Genomic DNA, 27792 nt, shown 5'->3' on the forward strand with positions numbered 1-27792 from the left:
AGAGGCGCTGAGATCGTCCAATCAGAACGCTCTTTCTCGATAGAACCGCATCTGCGAAATGAACCTTTTTACTTCTGCTTTTACGAAAACGTGTATGCGAGTGTACATCTTGTGTGTAAATAGTTGTTTCTACCAGATTGTTTCCGATTCCCTGGCAAATTTCAGGCCAGGGATACTCAATTCCTGCGGTAAATCGCGGATGCAGGATTACGATAGAATGAATACACATAATCTACAGAAATGGAGGCGTAAGTCCTCTGCCACATTAGACAGATTTTCTAAATATCCAAGGCCGATACAATGAGACGATTCGCTTGTACCGTCGTAAACTTGTCAGGGACGCCAGGTTAAGTGAGCTGAAAACTGGAGAAATGCAGCCCATAGCATAACAGCGAAGTCAAAGTAAATCTTGAGAATTTCCGTGCTATAATCTGTCTAACGCACAGCCGTACATACAGGTGTAGGAACTTTCGTAGTGGGGGTAAGGCTCTTAATGTCAAGAGTCGTGCTTTACAAACCATGGCGCTACTATAGATCCTCGATTTATTTGTTAGGATTTTGCATTTAGCGCCATCCTGCAGCAAAAACAATATCTACGCACAATAAAGGTAAAGAATATAAAGTAACCTAAACTACTTTTCATTATTTTTCACAATTTATTTAAAATAAATACATGTACATTATTTCATCTGGTACAGAGAAAAAGTTGTTTAAATAGACATTAATTATGTGATTCACTAATAAATACTATTATTTCTAATGGAAAAGCATAATTTCCAAATCAAATGTATTTTTAATACTTTTATAGTATGTACGTACATATATTAAATCTATTAGAGGATCATAACGGAAAATAAATTTGTTTTTAATTTTCTTTTTTTTTTTTTTGATTCATTAAAAAATTTTATAATTTGATACTATACTATTTAATGTTCTTCAAAATATTTTTCATATATTCTCTAACCCGATTCCTAACGCCCTATCTAATCAATGCTGCCCATTTTCCACGAAGATTCTCGTTCTTCGCTATAAAAATAGTTTTTTATAATACTAACTTTTATTTGGGCTACAGTTCGGCACGATACATGATTATTATATATTGGATTGAAGTACATTATTATCAAATAGTTATAATTATAATAATATGTATTGTAATTATAATAATAATGTATTGTTGCAACACTTGCGTAGATGTTTAAAGTAAAGCTTATATTTAAAAAAAAGAATTGCTTCAAACCGACTTTTATTTTTGCGTGAAATTCTTTGCCAGGTAGTCGCAGATCGTTTACCAACCGTATATGCATGGTTTACCGCCATAATACAGAAGTATTGCAGGTGCAGACGCAAGATCGCGCTGTGCAACGAATCCTTTGCAAATAGATCCAGTTACATTGCTGCAGACAGATTGACCAACATCATCCCATCATTATGCCTTATTCCTCCATAAGAGTTTCCAGACCTGTGTACGACTGTGCTGTATATTCCTAATCGTAGGCCCCTATATCTATACATACTATACACTTACTGTTAGTATAAGCTCTATGCGCGTGTGAGACAGTGCATACTACGAATTCATATTACCGATACCGATCGTACTTTTTCATTCAAATGCAAATTTATGTTATGCAAACGTAAACAGAATATGAATTGTGTTTACAAATCAGTGTTATTGGACGTTGACTGTGAATATTGAAAAAAATAATGAAAGAACTAAATGAAACATAAATTATTATACAGTGATTTATAGATTTTATACTATTGCAGCATAAGATTTTTTAACCAAAAGATGACGAGTGAAATTCAAATCACTACCATTGTTAATGATATTTTAGTAAGTATACATTATGTGCACATTAACTAATGCATTTATCTTATATATTATTTATTATTGTTGTCTTATAGTAATTTAAAAAAACAGATTAAGGTTAAGATTCAATTTTTTACAGCTATATAATTAAAATTATTTCAGATTAAATAAACATGTGTTTAATATAGATATTTACACACTTGTTTCTAAATAGTTTTTTTATCAAAGATAGTATTAATGAAAATAATAGTCATATTATTTCTATATTCTTCCCTCTCAGTTTTGTTGCAATCTGAGATTATATTTTTATTTCAATAATAATTATTTTTATCACTTTGTAAAACTAGAAAGTGGAAGCTATAGAAGAAGCTTTTAGTTGTGTTCTGGTGCATCACCCAAACAGTGAAAGCGAAAAAATAGCAACATGGCAAACAGAATTATCATCTGCTATGTCAAATTTATCCAAAGAACAACAAGAGAACGCAGTAAGACAATTTTTATCTATGGCAGCAGCTATGACTAATCATAGGAGATTGCAATTATTATTGTCACTACTTGAAAACTTAGTTGCATCTAGTGTTTTGCCAGCAAGGTAGGTTAATTTGAAAATAAGGTATCATTTATCAAATATTATATGTAAAATGTATATAATTTCAGACTTGTTTGTGAATGTATATTAAATTGTGATAAACTTCAATATCAGTTAGAAGATTTTTGGGTTGAATGTTTTGTTCTTATTCGACACATTATTGGAGGAGTTGATTACAAGGGTGTCAGAGAAATAATGAAGGTAAGTGTCAGCAAAATTAATTTCAAAGTAATACAAGTTTAGATTAATGAATGCTGATTATATGCTTATAGGGATGCAAAGAGAAAGCACAAACAATTCCATCGAGATTAGATGCATCTATTCAGCCTCAATTGAAAGCTTTAGAAAATGTAATTGAATATATTTTTGATAGAAATGCTTGTTTGTTGCCAGGATATTTTATTGTAACTGAAATTCAAAAGGCTTATCCTGATGGTAAAAACTGGCCACACTGGGTATGTTACTTCCTTCAAAGATAAAACCTATCATACTTTGTTAAATTTAATAACATCTAATATAATTTGTTTTTTTAGAAATTAGCAAAATTGCTTTCAAACTTTGTTGAAAGTTTTCGCAATACTGCGCAAATGGTATCTATAGTTGGGCATTCAAAAATGTTACCAGTAGTGGAACATACTGGATATGCTGATTTAATCAATCCTTGGGTACTTGATACCACAACATTAAAATTTTCATTAAAAGGAAATTTGCCTTATGATGAAGATTTACTCAAACCACAAACTGAATTACTGAGATATGTATTAGAACAACCTTATAGTAGGGATATGGTGTGTTCGATGCTTGGTTTACAAAAACAGGTGTGCTTATAATAATAAAATAATACTAATATGATAATATAAGTATATAATAATTTTATGTTGCTTCTATTACAGCAAAAACAACGATGTATAGCTTTGGAAGAGCAATTGGTAGAACTTGTAATTCTTGCTATGGAACGTGCAGAAAATGAAACGTTACCGGCAGAAGGAACTGATGGAACTGTTGCAAATCATTATGTATGGTTACATCTCTCATCACAGCTTATATACTTTGTACTTTTTTCGTACGCTTGTTTCCCGAGTATCGTAATGGCAATACACGATAAATTAGCAGGAAGAGACTTAAGGAAAGGGAGAGATCACTTAATGTGGGTCTTGCTGCAATTCATTTCTGGAAGTATTCAGAGAAACCCACTATCAAACTTTTTACCAGTATTAAAACTATACGACCTTCTATATCCAGAAAAGGAACCGTTACCGGTACCGGATTATACTCAAGCATTATGCACACATCAAATGGCTATTACGTGTATATGGATACATTTGCTAAAAAAAGCTCAGTCAGAACACTCCAATATTCACAGACCAATACCACACACATTGAAACTTCACCATGAATTTTTACAACATTTAGTTATGCCTAACACTTCTCTTTGTATGGGATCTGATTACCGCATTGCTTTGCTATGTAATGCATATTCTACAAATCAAGAGTATTTTGGTAGACCAATGGCAGCTTTAGTAGATACTATACTTGGTACTCAAAAAGGTCAGCAACAGCAGCCGATGCAGACCTTACAAAATAACGCAGCCCTCGCAAGTGGACCAACGACGCCATTATCCATGTCAATTTTGGATTCATTGACTGTTCACTCTAAAATGAGCCTAATACATAGCATCGTTACTCACGTTATCAAATCGGCACAATCCAAAAGCAATATGGCATTGGCACCAGCATTGGTTGAAACTTATAGTAGATTACTAGTATACACTGAGATTGAAAGTCTTGGCATCAAAGGTTTCATCAGCCAATTGCTTCCAACAGTTTTCAAGTCTCATGCATGGGGAACATTATATACTCTTTTGGAAATGTTTAGTTATAGGATGCATCATATACAACCGCATTATAGAGTGCAACTTTTGTCTCATTTACATAGCCTTGCAGCTGTGCCACAAACTAATCAAACACAACTTCATCTATGTGTGGAAAGCACTGCTCTTCGTTTAATTACTGGATTGGGATCAGCTGAAGTGCAACCGCAATTATCTCGATTTTTATCAGAACCTAAAACTCTTGTGTCAGCAGAATCTGAGGAGTTGAATAGAGCTTTAGTATTAACGCTGGCACGTTCTATGCACGTAACAGGAACTGGATCAGACAGTCACAGTGGAACATGGTGCAAGGAATTGTTGAACACAATTATGCAGAATACCCCACACTCGTGGGCTAATCACACTCTTCAATGTTTTCCTCCGGTGTTAAGCGAATTTTTTCAGCAAAATAGCGTACCAAAAGAAAACAAACAACAGATTAAGAAAGCGGTGGAAGAAGAATATCGAAATTGGGCTTCTATGAGTAATGAAAATGATATAATAGCACACTTTTCAGTACCTGGTACACCACCTCTATTTTTATGCCTTTTGTGGAAGATTATTTTCGAAACTGATCGAATTAGTCCGATCGCGTATAAAATCTTAGAACGGATTGGAGCCCGAGCTTTGTCGGCACATCTCCGAAAATTCTGTGATTATCTCGTATTTGAATTTGCTAATAGCGTGGGTGGACAACATGTAAATAAATGTGTAGATACAGTTAACGATATGATATGGAAATACAATATTGTAACTATTGATAGATTAGTTCTTTGTCTGGTACTAAGGACTCACGAAGGCAGTGACGCGCAAGTATGCTTTTTTATAATTCAATTATTGTTATTAAAAGCTATTGAATTGAGAAACAGAACCCAAGAGTTCGTGAAAGAAAATTCTCCGGAGCATTGGAAACAATCGAACTGGCATGAAAAACATCTTGCATTTCATAGAAAATTCCCAGAGAAATTTGCTCCAGAAGGTATTATGGAACAAACTAGCGGAGGACCTAGTCAATATCAAAGTTTGCCAGTTTATTTTGGAAATGTATGCTTACGATTTTTGCCTGTTTTCGATATCGTTGTACATAGGTATTTGGAAATACCAGCTGTGTCGAAAAGTTTAGAAACATTGCTAGAACATTTAGGATGCTTATATAAATTCCATGGTTCGTATACACTTCTCTATTAAGGATAATAATACAATCCTTATATTTGAATTACTCTGATTCGTTTTGTTCCATTTTTTTAGATCGGCCTGTTACGTACCTTTATAATACTTTACATTATTATGAACGTAAATTAAGAGACAGACCAGGTATGAAACGACGATTAGTGACAGCTGTTTTTGGTTCCTTAAAAGAAATTAGGGCACCAGGATGGGCACTCTCAGAAGCTTATCAAATGTACATGACTCGATCTATTGATGAAGTTATCGCATGGATGCCAGAATTAGATTATTATATCCGCTTAGTACGAAGAATTGTGGAAAGTAGGTGATTTTATTAAATAGTATTTTTTAAATAGTATTTTTTTTTATTAAATAGTATTTTATAATCGCCTGTCGAAATTTTTAGCAATGTCAGGTACAGCTCATTTTCCTGCTACTGATTGGAGATTTAATGAATTTCCCAATCCTGCTGCACATGCATTGTATGTTACATGCGTCGAACTTATGGCTGTCCCTGTTGCTGCAAATATAGTTGCCAATTCATTATTAGATGTAGTTGCAAAAGGGTAAGATGCAATGAGATATTACTATATACTTAGGTTCTTCAACTTTTTAATTTCGAGTTTATTAGGTACACAGTGATACCGTCAGATGAAATTCATTTATGGATAAATTGTGTGGGTTTGTTATTGGCTGCTTTACCAGAGTGTTATTGGTCAGCCCTTCATGACCGATTAGTTGCAACTATTAGCAGTCCAGGTCTAGCTAATTGGAATTACAGTAATTTAACTCCATTTCAAATGTTTAATTTTAATAACACGCATAATAGTTTATTAGAAAATAAATTCAGTTATATGCTGGCATTGGCACATTCTGTGTGGCATCATGCCGGTGTTGGACAAATAACTACTATGCCTCAGTAAGTTTAAATTTTGAATACTATATATTTTTAGTAATTATAATATAACCTGATAAAATCCAATTTTATTTAGATTTATTAAAGAGAAACTTCAACCAGTTGTAAATAGCGAAGAACAATTGATATATGCGTGTCATTTAATTGGACCTACTTTAGCAAGATTTAATGCTGAAAGGCCGAATTGTGTCGTAGAATTAACAGTTCGTCTATATGAAATGCTTGAACAAGTCGATCGAGTTCAAACTCATCTAAAATACATGGACCCAGTTTGTGATTTACTGTATCCTTTTTTATCAACTTATTTTGATATAACTATCTGATAAAATATTTCTATTATTTTTATTCTGAATATATTAATCTTAATATTAACTACAATAGATATCATATAAAGTACATGTTTGTCGGGGATATGATGAAGAACGAAGTGGAATGTATTATACGAAGACTAAGACCTGCTTTGCAAATGAGGCTACGATTTATTGCTCACATAAATATAGACGAAATTCAGTCTTCCTGAGACGTCCCTAGTACTAGCAATGCAGAAGTGAATACATGATAATATTGAATACCTCATTATTGTACATATTGTCTTTATAATAATATATTTCTTGCATACACAGTGTATGAAGAATATACTGAAACCAACATTTGAATTTCAAACTATTTCTATATTTTCTATATTTCATTTCTATATTTCTATATGATATAAATATACGCAAAAGTACATTTTTCATGTATAAAAACATATAAATATGTAAAATGTTGTATAAGGAAGAATTTGATCTTCGTGTTATAAAGTGAAATAAGACATATAAACATAAGATAGAAGTATTTCAGCAAAGTATTATAGACAACAAATTTAAGTTGCTTTGTCAAAACAGTGTATTTATGATATTTATCACATGTTTTTCACAGCACATCTGACTAAGCAGTATTGATACTTTAAACAGATTCATAAATGTATATTGTCGTAGTGGAAGGCATAAGTTACGAAGCTCAAAGTTTCATACTTATTTATGTAGTAATTGCTCCTATTTATAAACTGACACTACTCTATGTATTTTGATATTAATCATGATAAATTTAATGAAATAAATACTATGATACCTTATAAATTTGGGTATAATTATTTCCAAAACCTAAATTATTACGCGTCAACATATACATACATGTGCATTATATATATAAAAATTAAAATACTTCTTATCGCATAATTGCAAAAGTAATATAATTTTACGTTATCATAATAATTGATGGATTTAAACTTTATCGAAATCAACATTTCCAGTTTTCAAATCTTTGACTAACTGAGCAAATTTTTCATATGAACATTCATTTTCTTGTACAAATGGCTGTGCCTTCATTTGTTGCATCCATTTCATCTAAAATAAATTTAGAAAGTTAGTTTACATTTTAAAAAACATGATTATTTTTTCACGTATGTTTGAACTTACTAAATGAGAGAAATTTCCATCATTGAAATTTGTAGGTTCTCCATAAATGAGAGATAGAGATTTTCGTCGTTCAACCCATGGCCACATGAGTATATCTAACATACCAGGTTGTGCTCCTAATAAAATAACAAAAAATGGAATCAATATTTTTCCATTTCAAACTATTTGTGATTTGAAATTAATTTATAAACCTCCAAAATACACAGTTCCACGAGTTTTAAGTTCCTCTTCAAACTCTACTAATAAAGATGAAAATTCAGCAACAATTTCTTTAAGTGGTCTGCTATCATTATTATGAATGCAGTTTGAGAAAATACTAACAAGCTGAAAGGCAATGACTAAAGTAAATGACTATTCTGTCAAAATCATTTTATAAATTCTAAATAATTATTTGCTAAAGAATCATGCGTATAAGAGAAAAAATTTGTAACGTGAACTTTCTTACCTTCGAATAGTGATCTAACAGTTCTAAGTCACGAGTTTTTGTTTTTTCATCATATAAAGAAGGCTCAGGATATTTTTCATCTAAATGATTTGCTATAACTAATGAATCAACGATTACTTTACCATCAGTATCAACAAGTGCAGGAACTTTACCCTCTGGATGAATCTAAAAATATTATTAAATATGATGGATATTAAACAAAGTTAATAATATGATTTTTACATAAGTAACAGATTATGGAAAATATACGTACTTCCAAGTACCATTTTGGTTTATTCCTGATATTGATATTAACAGTATCATGTGGAATGTTTTTATAAGAAAGTATTAATCGAATTCTATGTGTAAAAGGACAAAATTTCATACCATACAAACGAACTTGTCCTTTCACTTCTGCTGGTTTCTGAGAATCTATAAGTTATATTCAATATAATTATGTACAAAATAAAATTAAATTATAATTTCAAACAATTAAAGCCACGAATGAGAATGTCTTAATTGTTTGTAACGATATAAAAATTGCATTTTATAAAATAGTATAATAGAATGCAAACAATCGCTGCCTTTAAGAAAGATTTTCAAAATATAATCACATAAATGTTTATAAGCACCTATTATATTTATTGACATTGAAAGTACTGTTTTATACTTTATTGATTTGTAATTACTATAAAATATATATGCAATAAAACTTTTAATTGCGATATAAATTTATAAATTTAAAGAAGAAAAATATAATAACTATTGACAGTTTAACTCATGTTTTACTAAAGAAGACATACAAGTCTAAAAAATACACGATATGTATAACATAAGTATGTACTTACCAGCCCCAAGATGTAAACTGCTCATAATTGTTCGTATTTCGTTAGATTTGTATCTAACAATAAAATGTTTAATATACTTCGAAATGTTTGAAATGATTATCGCACTTAAATGTTCATGCGATGATTAATTTCAGTAGAAATTCCAGACACGTGGTTGTTTATTAAGACGGATGGTATACGTCAATTTTTCTGCTTGGAATGAATAATAGAAATATTTCGAAAAGTTAGTATGGAAAGTGATTTCTCAATTTTCACTTTTCTAAACGTGCGTTACCTATGACCTACGGCAATGTTACACACTCATTGTATATTTCTTTTTGAAAGAAAGTAGGTCAGATCTGCGCATGTTCAAAAGTCGATTGATCGAATCGAATGTTTGAATATTATTGACTACAATTATAACACAAACTATTTACAAACGATTATCTTTAACTTGAAGTTAAATTTTATTCAACAGGATTTTTAATTAAAAAAAATTTTATTTTGAGGATATCTAAATAATTTAGGTTATTGTAACATAATTCTGTATAAATGGAGATTCATTTTGCTTCTTTATTTAAAAATAAAAATGACAAAATTACATGTATAATCAATTTGTTATATTACATGATTGACAATATTTGCATAAAATACAATTACGTACAAAAGTGTTTTATAAAGTCCCGTGTAAATGTACAATATATTTTAAATTATTTTAATTTAATGAACACCGATCGGAATATTTATACCTTCGGAATGCTGTAACATATTTTTTCAGTACTATATTCATTTATTTATCATGATATAGATACATAGATCATCGTCTAAAAATATTGAAAATTGTCTTTTGCATTAAGGCAAGCACAGGCACTGAATTCATGACGAAAGAACTTATATATGATACAACAATAATTGCTTTTCGAAGGCACTAAGTAGCGTAGCTTAACGAAATAAGTTAATTGTTCACGGATCCATGAGATTGACTGAGGGAGGTCGAACATTTAGCTGATATTCTCCAAAGACCATAGCTGCTACCCATTTATGCTGTTCCTCTTTTAATGATCCTGCTAAAATATTTCCAAAGTACGGACTTTCTTTACACCTAAAATAAAATTTTTAAAAGCTGTCTATGATGTTATATTCTCCACTATACGAAGGAAATTTCATGACTATATTTTTTTTAATTTTTTGATTCGTGCAAATGACTTTTAATTTAATCATTACCTTGTTGGCTTTTTATTCTTAGCTATGAATGTTATAGACCATCTGCAATAAGAAATATATACATACGTCTAATAATTCGGTAAAAAAGATGTTTGTTATGCATTGAAAAAGGGAAATACATTTACCCCGTTTGTGGATTTCGCTTTGGCTCGTGACCTAAATACCAAATGATATCTTCTACTTTCCACTCGTATAATACATTCGCGCATACTCTGTCTTTGTAACAATAAAGTTTCGCTTGACTAAATTCGAAGAGGTAGTTCTTAAAATTTTTCGATTTTGTGTCAGCAAATTTAAGTTCACCAGACGTTGTCATCGGTGGTTTCATCTAAAAATAAAAGATATTGTAAGATGAAAGAATTAGCTTTTGCTATTGTTTTAAACATAACAAAAATATAATATATCCAAATAAATAAATTTGGCATAATAGCATAACAGCGAATTTAAGAAAGTTAAAATCCACGATATAATTAAAATGAATTGTCCGGTTCAATGCAGTTTATTCTCGTGGAACTCTATAACCATTATGTGGTATTGTAACTACCTATAATATTATATTTACCAGTGGTGCTATATCCTTGTATAGTCGATCCTTCTTAAGTATGAGGACATTGTCCTTTCTATCCTCGGGGTCCCAGTATCCCCACCTTGCCACTGCCTCGAGGACACGCTCTTTATGATGCAGTGGTCTTTCCAGTGCACCAGACAATGTATATTCCTCCAGACACAATTCATGAGCTGACATGTTAGTCTTTTCCGCCAGTTCTTGACACACGTCGAACGCAGTCTTTTGTGGTCCAATCTATAGAAATAAAAATACCTTACGTTTTTTGAATAAACATTCAGTATAAATTAAATATGTATCGAAGAGCAGATAGTTATACAAGTTCAGCTACTGCTGTATTTTTGTTATATATAGGAATTGTTATATTAAAAAATGTTATAATAAAAACTATATTCCTCTTTTACATTTTACAAAAACGCGATATACTTCTCAAAAACAAAGTATAGATATCACACAGGCTATTTCATAATCACAGCGTATTTGAATCTTCTAAACAAAAAATATAATATTTCAAAATTCCTTCTTTATCATTAAATTGAACAGAAGAGAACCTAAAATCCGAACACCCGTATTTGAAATACCCTGAATAAAACGACAAGGGAAAAATTAGATATAAAAGAAAGAAATTCTCACGGTCACATTGATGCATTCCCCGTCCCTTGAGAAAATATATATCCAAATTTTCAGATCACCCGATGGTGCACCGCGTAAACCATTATTCGAACCGTGATGTTTCTCGAGAATTTCCAGAATTTTTGCCTCTTTCGCCATATCCGCAGCTGTTAACTGATATAACTTTGGATAGAGTTTGATCAGGTCACCGATCACCCTAGTCTCGGATCTGTTCCATTCTTCCACGCTGCTTTCGTCAGCGTGCATTAACGTCGGTCCCCAGATCGCCGAAAGATTCTCGCCGGTCATCAGGTTCTTGGAACTCTGCTGACTCAAACAGTAAAGGTGAGCGAGAATTCTTCTGAGCGTCGCCGCCGGTACTGGAGTCAACGTGGACAATAATTTCCTATACGCTGAAACTTGTTCGTTATCGTTGACGGTCTCTGAAACAGTTTTTAAAATTACGTTTTTAAAATTATATTTGTATATACAATTAATATATATACAATTAATTTCAGTCTTAATTTAACTAAAATTTAGTTATTGCTATAAAGTCCTATAGACAAAACATTACAGTTGTGGAACGTAGTGTATTTGAACATGGATAGGTGTCAAAATAATCAAGCAATTGATTGCCGGCGACTTAATCAAAATGGACATATTTTGAAATAAAGAAATAAGAGATCGAATAGTTTCTTACTGATGATTATTATCCCAATCACATCGAACGCAAGATACTATTTTAGTGTACGTTATCTTTAATAATGACTAACAAAGATTGTACGCAATTTTTATCAGAGCAGCACATGTGTTTACTTTCACTAAGGAGCTTGAAGGCCCGTTATGAAAAGCCATGATTCATCGGCGACCTCCGCGCGATTCTCACGCGACGTTTCGCTGTGCACCAGACTAAAAACAAGTTGCAGACGCGTACAGAAATTTGTGTATTTGAGTTCAACGTTCGTTCCATCGCTCTATTAAAATACATAACTCCCCTTTCAACGCGTGGCACATGGGAGACAAACAGGAACCGTCAATTATCGTTGCTATTAAAACTATTTCAAAGAGAACGTTGAACCAAAAAAAAAAAAAACGCAACGACGATAACTTTGTTTCATATGACAAAGATTTGTTTAATAAACAATTAATTAACTATACTTCTTATGCATTTTCAAATACGATTCTAATTTGTCATTCTTGAAACGTTCTAAAAATCTTAATAGATAAGAAATAAATAATTATCGATCTACTCAAGATAAAAAGATACATTCCTTTTTTATTTTTTGTCATTATTAAAAATTAGTGAAAATACGTAGCTATATTGAATGACACCGCAGAGCGATTAAATCTGTGTATAATGGCACCGGAAATTCAACATTATGGCTGCTGTTAAAACCAGCTAACACGTGAGAAAGTACGCGTGGGTGCGAACACGAATCAACTTGACATTTTTCTTATAGTTACATATATGCAAACGACGAACGAATACGAGGGGCGATTTATCTACATGTACCGTTTTGCAAGATGTTTCGTTTCCCTTCTTATTTAAATAAACATGCTTTTTTAAATAAAAAGTAACATATACTTTTAAATATTCTTCGTACTTTGATCCTTTAGTTAGCAATCTTTAATCGCAACAATGAAATTTGTTTCGCGAAAGGCTCGGAATTTCGGGTCAGTGTACGTTTCTGCTTACAGTGTAACGCGAGAAATGCACAGAAATTAGAACAGCCGTTACAAAATGTTATTTGCTTGTTGCGAAACATTATCACTTGACGATTAATTACATATCAATTGTAACGGTCATCGCTTCGCTCGAAGACAGCTGTGACAACTGTTTACCGCATAGTGATATTCAAAACCGAACACGTTTGGAAATCGCTTGTCTGAGCTACAAGAAGATGCTAGTTTCTTTTATCTTAGAACGATGTTATTACGTATGTCACGCACGTTTAACATACAAAAAGGGATCCTCCGACAATCGAGAAAGTCTGGCGTGCGAACTCTTAGTCAGCATATGTATCATTGTGCCGAATAAAGTACTTGTAGTTATAAAATAGCAAGTGTTCCCCGTTAGTGATCGCTGGCCACCTGATGTACATAATCCTTAGTTTATATATAAATACGTGTCCACATGATTCAATTTTTCTGTCCATAATAATTTATTGCATTCATACTGCAATTAGAAAAACAAAATTGATACTTTAAAGTATAGGCAATGAAATAACATTGTTTATTTATGTGTTATTAATTTTTTAATCTTTTATATAATATAATTTCAACGTATTCGGGTTTCTCGATTCAATGCCGTTTCGTTGTCAAAACGTCCGGTTAAGAGAGCGAGCTTGAAAACAAAAAGTCAAGGACAATAAGTGGTCCTTACCTGCGGTAAGACAAAGCCGATCGTGAATGTTAGGCGGAAACAATGGATTCGGTAAATCACGGAGAAACCTTCTGAGAACTGTGGCGACATCGTGTTCCGTATATGCGCTCCTGGTAATTTGCGTCGCCCATGCGTCGCGACGAAAGGCTTTCAATAATTTAACCACTGCGCTATTGGATCCGTTTTGTCGATAAATGCCCTTCGACATGATACCTTTAACGTTATTCAATATGTTCAAGTTAATTTAATACTGTATCTATTATATATATATATTATACATATGTATGAAACTTGGAAGATAAAAATAAAGTAAGATAAATTCAGATTCTTTCCAAATTTCATATATATCATATAAAATAAAATATATAATATAACGTTATACAAGATATATGTATATATTTATTCATATACAAAGCTTGGAAGATATATGAATTTAACATATACTTTATATATCTTTTGTTTCATAAAAAGAATTATTTTACATGCATGAGCGATTGATATAAGTTATAAGCGATAATAATAATAATATTAATAAGTAATATACTAGTATATTAATACTTAAGTAATATACTAATAATAATAATATTAATAAGTAATATACTAGTATATTAATACTTAAGTAATATACTAGTATATTACTTATTAATATTATTACTTACTATTAATTACTTACTATTAATAATATTACTTATTAATATTATACTTATTCATATACAAAGCTTGGAAGATATATGAATTTAACATATACTTTATATATCTTCTGTTTCATAAAACGAAAAGAATTATTTTACATGCATGAACGATTGATATAAGTTATAAGCGATAATAATAATAATATTAATAAGTAATATACTAGTATATTACTAGTATATTACTTATTAATATTATTACTTACTATTAATTACTTACTATTAATAATATTACTTATTAATATTATACTTATTCATATACAAAGCTTGGAAGATATATGAATTTAACATATACTTTATATATCTTTTGTTTCATAAAAAGAATTATTTTACATGCATGAGCGATTGATATAAATTATAAGTGATAATAATAATAATATTAATAAATAATATATTATTATATTACTTAGAGGGAATAACGAGCAGAGTTGAAATGCTATTAAAAAACGGAATGATAATCTTCTTTCACTTGTTGCATATGCTACTACATTCCACGTATGCTTACCATGAGCATAAATGAAATTAATGCATTTGTCGAGGATCACAGGCACGTTATCTTGCGTGAGTTGTTGCTGCTCTAAAGCGGGGCCACAGGTAGTGGCAGCTTGATAAAGCGCGTGTCTCCATGCGGATCCTTCGTGAGTTCCTGGTGTAGCCATATGTAGTGCGCCGCTACCACCTGCGTCGACGACCACCACCGGAACTGATCCTGCGCTTGCATTAGGTCCTTCCTGTTCCCGTAAAACTGTAACAGAGCGTGGAAATCATCGAAACTACATTTTTGACCGTGATTCATAAGTAAACAATTTAGCTTATCCCAAAATGTTCCGATAAGCACTTAAAAATGCGTGACTGTACTCTGGCCATTACGAGACAGACATATAAAAATAGGCAGTAGAAAATCGTGTATGCATTCCAACAGATAAGGTTCGTTGTAATAGCTGCGTTTTTATAACTGTTTCATTGCATTACTGGGTCGTACATTTACTACGACGAGTTCCGTGGCAAATAAAAATTGTTTTCTCTCAGAGAATCGCATGGGCAAGTCGGTCATCGATAATTTGATTTATTATTCCTTTGAGATTTAATTCTAGAAATAATCGTGTAAATGTAAGGCAAATTGTAAAGCTGGCGTAGGATAAATTTCGAGTTCTAGATTACACTTTATTGTTTCCTTTTTTCCAGCTTGCAAAGTGGATCGACTCTTTTATTTGTCATAATAAATTAGCGAGATGACTTGTCACTGTATTAATACAGTAAATTGGAAACTTTCATGAACGTTGTTGATGAAGCATAGAACTAGATATTTTATTTAAAAATATATACATGTTTGAAAGTGTTTAAATGTATAAATTTTTATATATTAAATAATTAAATAATTTTGATAGAACGAGAAACTTACCGATACATCGTGCCTTCCGAAGGTCGAGTTCTCCAAAAGTTACGGCCGTGGTAGGATCCAGAGATTTCGTATAAATTAACGTTCGTTGATACAGGAGAACCCAAGCTGGAAACCACGTGCCTGTTACGCCTTCCTAGAATATATATCAACTAATGTTTTTTAATATGTAATTCACTTGATGATAACAGAAACAAAAGTAATATAAACATTTGATTCTAAAATCAAATTATTACAGTAGTATTTATTATTATTGACTACATTATTATCTCACAAATGGACGTTTGATCATTAGAAAGCGGTTTTCTCCAAAGACGGTCATAATCAATACAAAATGAACGAAAATGCTTGTACAAATATATTACCTTCTCCATATACATAAAAAAGAAAGATGAAATAAACTCTCTAAGATATCTGCCATGAAATATCACGCTGTTCTTTTAACGTTTATTATAAATATTCGAGAATTATAAATTTAAAAAAATGCATTAGAAATTAAATCTTAGAAATCTTCTTCAATTACTACCATACCCTATCTCTAGCATAGATATGTTGGTATCTATTAACAAGTTTATAAATTAAATAAAATCTGCTGGATTCAAAGTTGATTCACATTTTCCATTTTTTACCTTCAAATAGGCCCATCCTACTCTGGTCAATTCAGCCGTGTACTTCGTGGGAAAAACCGTAGTAATAGCCTCTAGTATTCTTTGAGCCCAAATCCTTCGTTCCGTGGTACCCTTCGCGTAGAACACGTGAACGCTCGGTCTTCCCTCAACGCTAATTGCTATGCAATGTACAGTCTCTCCATCAACTATCCTGAACATTTTAAATTGCCTTTGTTATTCCTCGGTCGGTTCGCTGTTTAACCTTGCTATATGTAAATTTCTACTTCTTTCTCGCGTTTTCCTTTTTCACTGAGACTTTCCTTCAACTTTTCTTCAAGTACAGATATTTTCATTACGTACTTTACTACGGATTTTTATGCATTTATAGAAAATCTGAAAGTGCAAGATTCCACAGAGTACGCGTAATATGAAAAAGCATATGAAATGTGCAAAGTGTAGCGTTTTCTATAATATACGATAGGCGAAACAATTTTCTACCGATGCTCTATCTTTTTAACTACATTTCCAGTAATACGAATTTGCATAAAAGTCCGCAGTTTAAATATTACGCATCGTACACACATAAGATAGCGATTGCAACTTCGACATAACAAATGGCCTGCGGATATTTCTGCAGATTCACGTTTCTGCCAACACAGATAAAGAAACGAAAGGCATAAGCGGAGACCTCCTGAATATTATAACGAATAGTTCTACTTTAGTATGAAATCTATCCAATAAAAAAAGCTAGGGAGTAATTTGCTTATCCCATTTCTTTATAAATATGTATCTTCCGTTAAACAAATTCATATACACGTATTCTTACGTTCTTTGAACAAACAAATTTTCCGTATCTTCGAACTTCTCAGAAATGCATAAAAATCCGCAGTCTAATAACAAGCATACTTAAATCGATCGTTCTCTCATCAAACATACATACGTATTCGTATCTTTCTTTCTTCGGAATTTAATCACGCTACTTCATGTATCTTCGTCTCGCGAATTCTTCCCTTTCATAAAGCGTTATTATTCGAAGAAGCATTCTTTTATGCAACGAAAAAGCGGACTCACTTAAAGTCCTGGAGGAGATGAATGCTGTACACTGTGTCGAGGTGAACGATCTCCTTCAGAGTAGACATGCCCTTATCTGTGTAGAACGAGAGCTTCTGGTCAGCCAAGATCGCTGCCCTTTGCACCAGGTCCTTCGCTCTTTCTATTCCTACACCGGTCCTGTAAACGATTCCACGGTGCGTCGTCACATTTAGCAGATCGTTCACCCTTGGTCTCTCCAATTTCGTCGATTTCGTGCTTGGCACAACGCCACTGTGGTCACGACTTCTGGACAGCAATTTACTGCCGCTCTTCACGAAACTCATCACGTTCGGTCTGATCCCGTGCCCCGTGGACTCATGCCGCAATTTTTTCAATTTCTGGATCACGCCCACGCGTCTATGCTCCTCCGTGGCCTTACCGCCCGAAGGACACGAAGATTCGTCAGCGGCCGTCGTCGTCGTCGTCGTTGTCGTGCTGCTCGTCGTACTCGTGACTGGTGCATGTAAAGTACGTATATATTTATTCTTCATCGAGATATATAAAATATATTTATTATAAAAGCGTTGATTTTCGAGCGACGGATTTAACGAATTGTTTTATTATTTTCTAAATGGATATTAGTAATAAATATTAATTAATACTAAATGGTAAATTATACTTATGTATAATAAGTTATTGTGTTTCACGTATAATATAGACTACATAGACTGTAGATGTTCATGCGTTTATCACATTTAAAGATATTTAAAGCTGCGAGTATTTACGAAATATACAAAATATGATATACCGATATATATATGAATAAGTGAAGCAAATCTCTGTTTAGGTTTTACTCCTTTAACTATCGCCACAGAAGTATAAAATTGCATAAACATTCGCAGTCTATTAATAAGATACGGTGTGTCACAGAAGTATTCACACTCGTAATTATTGAATTCAAATGATCGATATTCTTTAACGATATACAGATTGCAATGTCTAACAATACGAATACATAAATTGGTATGTCGTTTATTAGAAACTAATCGTCTATTATACTATAAATGGCAGTTTAAACAAACCATCAAATTCAATAATTGCGAGGATACGAATACTATTTTCTACTATTATAAAGAGACAGTCAACAATTTGACAAATCTTGGATAAATATGAGCTTAAAAATAAAAAGTTTTCTTTACCATATGCTTTATATGAAATTAAACAAGCACTTGCCTACGCCTTTTTTTAAACATTAGGAATAAAGACACGGAAGTGAACAAAATTAACGAAATACTCGTTACCATACGATTTTATCCTACTAACTCGATATACTTATATACACTGTATATATCGGTGTAGTTTACAATACAAATATCGCCATAGAATAGCTCAGGTCGAGTCATTAGTATTTTATATTAAATATTAGAAATCACATCTTACAATTATGATTGCTTTCAGGGCGTAGGCTATTTATATAAAAAATTATCATAATTTTGAGTTTTACAGCGGTGTAGGACAAAATGCTTCAAGTGCCGTCGAGTTAGAAGGGTTAAACTGTTAACACTAATTTAAGTTACTCTCAATTGACGATATAGTCTTTCTGTACTTCTATACATCACTGGAAGCTCAATTGCAGTCTAAAAATAGGATACGTGAAGTTCCAGATAATTATTATAATAATCGATCGGCCAAGACGTTAAAACGTAGACGAGTAGTAGGATTATATAATTGTTTAAGTGTAATAAAGCATATTGGGATATTGCAATTTATCGCTATCTTGAAATTTAATGCCACGCAGTGCCCACGTGTGAAACTCAGTTGAATCATCAGTTCTTCGTAGAAGAATCGACAAGTGTAAAATAGCGATTATACATCTTTGAACGGTAACATGCATTTACATATTTAACATTGACGATTCTCTCCACCTACTATTTACTTTCCCTAATACACATCGAAAGTGAAAAGTCGTCTCAATTATCGTCAACATAATCAAACTGATTTAAATTACGTTTCTGCTCTTTCTTGAATACCGTTCTAATCTTCTTCCTAAAATTTTCAAATTTACTTCCAACTCTTTAGACAAAATCCTACCATCCCTGCTTTTTACCTACATCACGTACATTCCTTTTACTTTTTATATTAAAATCTTAATTCAATGATCGACTTAAAGCTACGATATAACTAAGCGACTACCTGAACTATCGCTAGTCGTAGCAGCCACGGATTTAGCTGTGACAGAGGTAGGAGAGGATGCCTCGCTCGAGCGATTCTTCGCTGTCGGTTTCCTAGGGGGAACAGCGGGTTGCTTCCGAGTCACTAGATGCGCTAATTTCGGCAATAGAGCCGGATTTTTGCCCGTAGCGCTTTTATCCGGCTCTGGAAGGATCTCTGCGACCTCGTCGTACTCGTTTTTCGGCAAGGAGTCGAATCTTTTCGGTGGTTCTGGTGGCACTGACGAGATCTGCTCGGCATCCTCTTCGTCCACGTCATCTTGTTCCTCCTCGTTATCGACTGCTTCCTGAAAGTCCAGAATACTGCCAGAGCTGCTCGGCGAATCGTTGGTGGCCAATAAAGTCTCCAGTAACATTAAATCGTTATTTTCAAAGTTGCTATACACGTTTTCATCGGAAGTTCTCGCGAACGGGTCAAACTCGAACAATAAAGATTTACTACTCTGTTGTCTATTTTCTGGACTGTTCGACGTTGTTTCTTTCTCTTCTTGTGCCTTTTGCGGCGACAGATTTTCATACAGAGAATTTTGAATGGATGCTTGGCTTCCATTTGACGCGTCCGACGTTCGATCGAGCAGAGGCACTTCTTTGTCCAGGATGTCCTCCTCTGCGCTGGATATCCTGTCCAGTTCGTCGAGCCCCTCGGATTTCCCAACTGGCGCGGTGTCGTAAAACGTCCAGGAATCGGATCTGGATAATCTCTTCACGTTATCCGATTTGTCTAACGGTAGCGTCACGTTTACGTCGGAAAGGTTCAAGCTCTGATCGGAATCACTGGCCTGTTAATAAACCATGGGAAATTTTTAATTATATTTTTGTTTGTACCTTAACGTAATTGTTTTAGCGTTTTGTTAATTACATGCAAGATCGTGGTATTTTATGCAAATTTCCTATGAACGCATAAAAATCTTCAATCTAATCCTATGACATTGTTCTGATCAGTTTTCTCTTGTCTTATTATTCTTATTCTTTGATAAGGACAATAGGATAAAGAGATAAAGTAATATTTAGATATTTGTATCGATATTTGATCCGTTCAGTAAACTATAACATAGAAAATGCCATGACAAAAACAACGGATGGAAAGTTACATTTGCTTGATAGAAATCAAACGTTTCAACTAGCTGAAGTAGTTTTAAAAATTAAAACGAGGCGCTAACTAAGTGACAGACTGACGGCCATGCGCTAATAATTTTATTGATAGTGGAGGGAAGAAAGCTAACGACCTAGGATCAAAAGTGTTATTCCCTTCGGTAATGTGAGAGAGAACATTTTAATGTGACAACTCAGACACGCTCTTTTATTTATAAAGAAAAGTCGAGAAACAAAATCCACTTTTATCCTATGTCCCTCTTTCATTCACTCGTTTGATCGTCTATTCTCTCGCTGCGAAATCTTATTGTTCTTATTATCCCTCTAAGTCTTCACAATGTACAGCAAGGGGAAAAAAGAAAACAAAGGAAGAGCACGAAGAAGTATTTGCGAACGATCAAAAGCATTATTCTTGAATACAGTTATAAAAAGAAATACAAATCACGCTTCTAACCCTCCAATTCCCATAGCTGGGGCTATGACGCAATGCGAGAAATTTTCCTCATTTCTACTTCCACCGATTGAACGATTTTTATTAGAAATAAAAAATGACAGATCATAAACGTTTGGGTATTTTAATGCACAGTCGAAGACGATGGAATAGTAAACAAAATCATGGATCTAGCACGCACTATTATGAATCAGCACTATCTGAAATAGATAACGTAGTCGTTAAAATGAATTGGAAGCCATAAATTATTAATTTGCTTATGTTGTAGAGTAAATAAGAAGTTCTACAAAAATTAAAGGGTTAAAACAATTGAAATACGTTTTTAAACGGTACATTTACCTGATTGAGCACGAAACTAAGTAGATCAAACGATTCGGGGAAGTCCCTGTCGACTTTGTCAGAGATGGTCGAGCTGATCGTGTCGTATCGACTGCTGCCTGACGTGACGGACTGCAGTTCGTCGTAGATAGACTCGTCAGGATGTGGAGGAGGATATGCAGGAGGTGGTGGACTGTGACGCGTCCCGGAAAGATCCTCCTCGTTTCTGACGCTTCTCAGATTACTGTTCAAGGGACTGTAGAACGAGATGCTGCTGAAAATATCGTCAGCCGGCATCGAGACGCATCTCTCATCCTCTACAGGATCTTTGAACTTCTTATTACCACCGGTGTTATCCCTTAAAAGATCGTCCTGATTCAACGAAGTTAACCGTCTCGTTAAAAGATTCTTCACCGACTTTTCCAATCTGATACTAGCGTTCCTCGTGCTGGAAATTACCGCACGGCCCTTCATCGTCATCTTCTCCGAAATCTCGTCTTTCAGTTGTCGGGAGCTACTGCTCAGATTTCGAAAAAATTCATTGTTCGTACTCCTCGATTCCGACGTCGATTTCGAGTCGTCGCTTTTCTCCGATTGGCTCGAATCGCTGTGACTGCTGAATCGAGCCGTTGGCATCGAAGGTGGCAACTTCCTCCTCGGTGCTGGTACCGGTCGCTCGGTCATCACCGACCTAGGTTTCGGTATCGGTTTCTCCTCCATCTCGTATGGATATCTTTCTGTCTCGCCGCTCGTTTTTAACCGAAGGATCCAGGAACGTAGAAGCTGCGCCACATGCTTCGGTCCCCTTATAACAGTATTTTCATATCTTTCATGCGTGTACAATTTGAAATTGGTACGTTTCGGATGCTATTGTTATTGCGAGGTGCGAGCTGGTTAAATAATTGGTCATTCGAATTTTGGAATTTTCGTGAATTTCGCGAACAAAGTACTTGTTAGCGTAATTGAATTTTACAAGTTTTTACGATGCAGCTTATCCGACTGGATCCGAGATGATATTAATGAATTTTTGTACGATTCGGGTCAACCGATTATATAATAATTTTGAGGATATAAATTCGATAAGATGGATTTCGTTTAAAGAAATCAATATAACTTGTTCAGTTTGATTTGAAAGACAAAGAACTCGATATTTCTTCGAAAAACTAATTGTTACAAGAAATATAATTATCGTTTTAATAAATTTAACGAGACTAATTGTGATTAAAAAGACAGAACTGAGATGTACGAGCGATTTTAAAGCCATTTAAACCGTCTTATGTTATAATTGCAACGATTATTCGGATGTCATCTCGTCAACCTGTGTCAAGGGACTTGATAGTATCGCGTTCAGTGCAACTTGAGACGTAAAAAAAGTCACATGCGCGCGGCCAGAGATAATAGAGCAGTGTCGGACAGTTGTAATTTAGTCTCTTTTTAATCTATTACTTTCCATATCTCGCGTTCGATTAATATTTTAATCGATCTAATATGAGGATTAGAATTTTTATGGTAGCACGTCGATGATAGATAGTAAGTGAACTGATAATTAATTTTTAATACAGAATTAGAAAAAGAGAAGAAAAATTAATTGCCATTATACGTACACATATGTAAATTATGTAATTAGAATTGTATCAAATGAACGAAAGGATGACGTTAAAATTAACGAATAATAGTAAAATCGGAAAGAAAATTTACAAATTTTGAAATAATCAGAAGCGTATGGTGGTTGATCGTACTACCACAAAGCAGTGAAAGTATGCTAAACTTATCGAGCAAACAGAATTCATTTCCAATCTTGCAACACACATGCGTAAGCCTGCTGGCACCTGTTCTCACGTTGCACAATTAAAATGCAATCTCAGGTAGAAATGTTCATCCATTGAAGAAACTCTTCTCCCATACACTTGTATTAAAAAGAAATTATTGATAGTTAATAAAGGATTGTTAGTGAATAAACGAAGAATATGAATAAGGTAGGTAAAAAAGATCGGGCAGTTCGAGCGATTTGTATGCTGAATCAAAGATTGAGCACATAATTGTTCAAGGCTTTGAGATAGATTACCAAGCGAATATTTGTAAAAAATGATATATATTAATTTATCATACGTCGCAACATCCGAAGACGATTCCTCATTTTCGAGATCCCGACGAGGCGTTGAACACTGACTCGAAGAACTATCAACATTTGCTTCGTACATTCTACCAACGATAGTTACTTAGATAATAAAGACAGCTCAGCGCGAAGCACTTCTGCACGGTTGAATCACCGCTTCCGAGTCACGTGATTAGCAATGAGCAGTTGGAATAAATCATGTTTTATAATTTCGATTCGTCTTGATTATCAGCTTCATGCATACCCCTTCTGGTGTCCGATAATTTTCACCTAATTAAATTTTACGTTAATTGTAATTCAAGTTGATCTGTAATTCCATCGTGTTTAAGCTATTTCTTAAATCATCTTTTCGTAGTAATTTTACTGTTCGTAGAAAGTATTTCATTGCGATAAAATATTTTATAAAATGTTCGAATTAGTTAATATGAAACGTGAAACGTTTATTCGTGTGTCTTGTACGTAACGTTTATTCATGTATGTAAATCTGGAAATGAAGACACATTATTAAGGAAGTAATTTGAATGATAATCGTACGTACGTTATCATACGCTAGTACTACACATATAATTGTGGATCTTAACGTATACTTCCTTTTAACAGTTTATTAACGCTTCCAAATGCTAATCCGAGTCGAACTTTCTACTTAATACCTTCGTTTATGTAATCGATATGAAAGATATAGGTTAGGATGCTGCATCTTCTCCAGTACATCTACTTCAAATTGCACGTAAATGTCATCTTATAAAAATCATTCGAAAAATTGATAAATAACAAACAAACTTAGACCAAACGATAAACCATGCGACAGTAATACGTACAACGGCTAATAACGTAAAATTTCTAATTCCCGCGAAAACGACAGTCATTGGAAACTCTGGCGCGTTTGAATCGCCGCATCTTAGTCACGTGGTCAACAAGAATAATAAAGAAAAAAAGAACAGGGAAAACTATATATTGACACGACTGTTCTATAGTACTGAGTCATCGCTTCGAAATCCGATAGCGAACGCATTCAGTTTCCGGTTTTTTACACTAACCAACACGAACGTCACGTTTCCATGCTTTCTCAGTTCCGATCCATGGATCGTCGGGCTGGACCTAGATTCCCATGTTCCTCATTGTCGGACAAAGGAGAGCGGTTCGATGTTCCCTCTGCTCAGCCGTGAACGGAACGTGAATCATGGCAAAGTCGTGCCAACAGATCCATCAGAGTTTCTAAAATTAACCGATATCTCCGCTGCAAAATGATAAGTATTCGACGTTATTCCCTAAACGCCCGCAATTTCCTGCTGCCTAACATTAATAAGCAAGGTCTTTTCGCGCTAAAACCAGCGCTATCAAAGTCTGTAAACTTGATTCCGTGACTTCGGCCAGTCTTGGGAAACATACGCGGTTAGTTTTCTGATACTCGCGCGTTCCACTTTCTCATTAAAGAAATTCTCATTGTTGACCTAACGGTATTATTGAATTAAGTCGCTAAGATTACGGATTTTAAATGTAAGACAAATATACTGGGTGATTCATGCGACTGCAACACGTAATATCTTTTTTTTTGGTTGAAGTTAGAGAAGATGCCAGGGAAAACAGAAAAGTGAAAGAAAAGTGATTAATTTAGGAGGTATTTCAATTTTAGTTCTGTAGAACTTATCGTATCAAAAACAGAAAATATAAATAGAAGAATATTGCGTTACGTCTTTCCTTCTTCTTTATACATATAATAAATTCTACAAAATTAAAGTTAAAATGTCTTTTAAATTAATCAGTTTTCAACCATGCTACGCTAATATTTTCTTATATCGAACGAGGCATCGATTCGATCTATGCAACAGAAAATGTATGTTTCTATTTTAAAAAATTGCGCAACTGTAAAATGCATCATCGCACTTGCGAAAAATGTGTGATCGTGAATATATAGTCCAGTTTTAACCATTCTTTTTTTTTCTCCAACATTTGTTTCTAACCTCAATCACAAAAAAAATGGCTTGTTTCAGTTAAGTGAATCATTCTCTTTACACAAATGTTTTTTCAATGTTTCTTGCTTGTCATTCAAGAAAGGTTAGTTGAGCTACATTTTTTATTAATACATAATCGTGTAAGCTATCATTGTAACATTATTTATTATGTCGGATAATTACTGAAATTAATTCAGTGTTTTTATTTGATTGTATTAATGACACGTGTTAGTTGTTGATTTATTATCATTTGAATTATCATTTATATTTGGAATATAATGGTTTCTTTTATTCAAATGTTATGTCGATAAGACATGTTCGAGATAATTTGATCTTGGTATTCATTGTATGATTCAAATGACACACAAAAATACATGCAAGGCAAACAGTCAATAATAAAGTCGCTCCAATTACTCCTATCAACCGAGTGGCATACTTGGCAACTGTTCCTTTGAAAGGCAAATATTTGCCAAAACGTCGATAGGCTTCTACGTTTAGTATGCGCGCATCTTCGTTGCTCACGTAACCATACCTGTTTATAGTTCGTATTAAAAGAATAATATCATTTGTATTGATATGGCATTCCTTACTATTGTACGGTACCTATGTATCGGTTTGTTTTTGATGATCAATCCGTTCGGTTATTAAATCGGTCAACTTTTTCATTTTTGAGGTTACTAAAAAAATGTAGGTCCTTTTTTTATTAAGATAGAAACAGTATTAGGTATATTCTACTTAATTTTCGCGTACAAATTTAATTGTAATCTATGTCGTCTATGTATGGTACACAAATGTAGGAGATTAAGGTCGGTAAATAGTGCAATAGCCTTGATTTTAAGGATACTACAAAATATTATACGTTGTCCGGATCAAACTGTGTTTTGTATTGTGTTTGAACAAAAATTAATTATTGGTCAGTATAATCTTTCACTTCTCCTAGATTTATATATTTTTAAGATATATAGAAGATGAAATTAGATTGTGTTTTTATGTATTTCCAAAATTCGCTATTTTTTAATACCAAATAAAACTAAAAGCTTTTTGTTTGAGGTGAAAATTCAAGATAGAAGCATAATCATTTACATCTAACATTCATATGTATATACCTATTTATTCTCAGTATATCTATCTATCTGCAGTATTTATGGTATATCTATTGCAGTGCATCATATGTCAACAAATCTAGCGTCGACTCTTATTCTAATCAGTCTCCATTTTTGCATACACAGTAAACATATCCTGATGTACCTATGCTCTTTGGATCTTCACGCAGCAAGGTTACCACGATTGTGCCGAGAAAAATCTCTATTGTTGTGGAAAGTCAGTGCCTTTGAAACGTTTATCACAGTATGTATTTTAAGAGCACCAGATTGAACTGACTTTTCTGTAGCGAACCAAAGCTGCCTACTTGTTGATTCTCGAGTGTCGTCGAAATGAAAGCATCGTATATAAAGAAACAAAAGGCACGTACCTTGAAACCTGTCCAAGACGAGGCCGTAAAACGATTCCTCGGCTACTCGAGTATTTTTCGCTGATCGAAGTGCTTTATTCTTGCACATAGAACACTATTTAAAACACGAAGCTGTTTTATTGTCCAGCGGGGTCAGAGACCCACCTGGCCGTTAGTCGTTGCCACTGTCATCATCTCTCTCCTCGTTTCTTCTCTTTCCACCGTTGAAAAGGTGTATACACACGATATATACCTACGACACGCACACTGGCACCAAATAGTTTAGAGCTACACACAAAGCACGGAACGCCGATACACTCACGCACGAGACAACGCGCGCACACATACCACGCACACGGACGCGAATCTCACACTTCAGGCGATCGAGCTTCTCTCCTTTCTCTTCGCATTCTTTGACATTTCCCTAGATTCGTTCGCGTTTTAATTTTTGACAAACGAAATTATCTGAGCAATGGTAAACGTAAAACTCCTACTATTTACGCAGTGATAAAACTATATACGATAAGATAAAAGAAACAAGACGCGTTCACTTCCAACACGTCGCCAGTACTCGTACGCCCGCACTAACATTCTGCTCTGAAACCTACGCGA

At 33.7% G+C, this 27792-nt stretch overlaps 3 protein-coding genes across 7 annotated transcripts; 1 reads left to right on the forward strand and 2 right to left on the reverse strand.

Moving 5' to 3' along the window:
* Positions 1-70: 70 nt before the first annotated feature.
* Positions 71-7468, forward strand: LOC126915712 (mediator of RNA polymerase II transcription subunit 23). 2 transcript variants are annotated; one of them, XM_050720658.1, is made up of 12 exons: positions 71-248; positions 1765-1831; positions 2155-2399; positions 2465-2597; positions 2669-2851; positions 2930-3214; positions 3290-5432; positions 5516-5755; positions 5841-6000; positions 6066-6353; positions 6427-6633; positions 6732-7468. In XM_050720658.1, exons 1-12 carry the CDS (start codon positions 241-243, stop codon positions 6868-6870), a joined length of 4098 nt encoding a protein of 1365 aa, XP_050576615.1. In that variant the 5' UTR covers positions 71-240; the 3' UTR covers positions 6871-7468. The 2 variants fall into 2 exon arrangements, with proteins under 2 accessions (XP_050576615.1, XP_050576621.1); XM_050720664.1 differs by having other exon boundaries at positions 85-402.
* Positions 7212-9399, reverse strand: LOC126915750 (pyrimidodiazepine synthase-like). The gene is made up of 6 exons (XM_050720725.1): positions 9080-9399; positions 8506-8663; positions 8253-8417; positions 7999-8131; positions 7808-7923; positions 7212-7735 (listed from the first exon to the last, which is right to left on the reverse strand). Exons 1-6 carry the CDS (start codon positions 9102-9104, stop codon positions 7613-7615), a joined length of 720 nt encoding a protein of 239 aa, XP_050576682.1. The 5' UTR covers positions 9105-9399; the 3' UTR covers positions 7212-7612.
* A 212-nt stretch (positions 9400-9611) lies between these two features.
* LOC126915994 (uncharacterized) lies at positions 9612-27765 on the reverse strand. 4 transcript variants are annotated; one of them, XM_050721326.1, is made up of 15 exons: positions 27202-27765; positions 24816-25015; positions 23772-24048; positions 21684-22467; positions 19764-20580; positions 17610-18084; positions 16560-16749; positions 15934-16066; positions 15037-15276; positions 13843-14055; positions 11481-11902; positions 10845-11084; positions 10408-10610; positions 10283-10324; positions 9612-10160 (listed from the first exon to the last, which is right to left on the reverse strand). In XM_050721326.1, the coding sequence occupies exons 3-15, from the start codon at positions 23861-23863 to the stop codon at positions 10022-10024; spliced, it is 3990 nt and encodes a 1329-aa protein (XP_050577283.1). In that variant the 5' UTR covers positions 23864-24048; positions 24816-25015; positions 27202-27765; the 3' UTR covers positions 9612-10021. The 4 variants fall into 4 exon arrangements, with proteins under 4 accessions (XP_050577283.1, XP_050577300.1, XP_050577292.1 ...); XM_050721343.1 differs by lacking the exon at positions 23772-24048 and having other exon boundaries at positions 27202-27764; XM_050721335.1 differs by lacking the exon at positions 27202-27765 and having other exon boundaries at positions 24816-25028.
* Between the last annotated feature and the right edge of the window lie 27 nt (positions 27766-27792).

This window comes from Bombus affinis, chromosome 1 (assembly GCF_024516045.1).
Source record: "Bombus affinis isolate iyBomAffi1 chromosome 1, iyBomAffi1.2, whole genome shotgun sequence".
NCBI lineage: Eukaryota > Metazoa > Arthropoda > Insecta > Hymenoptera > Apidae > Bombus > Bombus affinis.

Excerpts from the sequence above, each read along its gene's own strand:
- LOC126915712 (XM_050720658.1), top strand. Across the intron at positions 6,001-6,065 it reads TTAGATGTAGTTGCAAAAGG|GTACACAGTGATACCGTCAG; the intron begins GTAAGATGCAAT and ends CGAGTTTATTAG. Across the intron at positions 6,634-6,731 it reads GACCCAGTTTGTGATTTACT|ATATCATATAAAGTACATGT; the intron begins GTATCCTTTTTT and ends TAACTACAATAG.
- LOC126915750 (XM_050720725.1), bottom strand. The coding sequence starts at position 9,104 with ATGAGCAGTTTACATCTTGGGGCTG. Across the intron at positions 8,664-9,079 it reads CAGTTTACATCTTGGGGCTG|ATTCTCAGAAACCAGCAGAA; the intron begins GTAAGTACATAC and ends TATAACTTATAG. Across the intron at positions 8,132-8,252 it reads TGTTAGATCACTATTCGAAG|CTTGTTAGTATTTTCTCAAA; the intron begins GTAAGAAAGTTC and ends ATTGCCTTTCAG.
- LOC126915994 (XM_050721326.1), bottom strand. The coding sequence starts at position 23,863 with ATGTACGAAGCAAATGTTGATAGTTCTTCGAGTCAGTGTTCAACGCCT. Across the intron at positions 11,903-13,842 it reads TCGGCTTTGTCTTACCGCAG|AGACCGTCAACGATAACGAA; the intron begins GTAAGGACCACT and ends AAACTGTTTCAG. Across the intron at positions 10,325-10,407 it reads AAGCGAAATCCACAAACGGG|ATGGTCTATAACATTCATAG; the intron begins GTAAATGTATTT and ends TTCTTATTGCAG.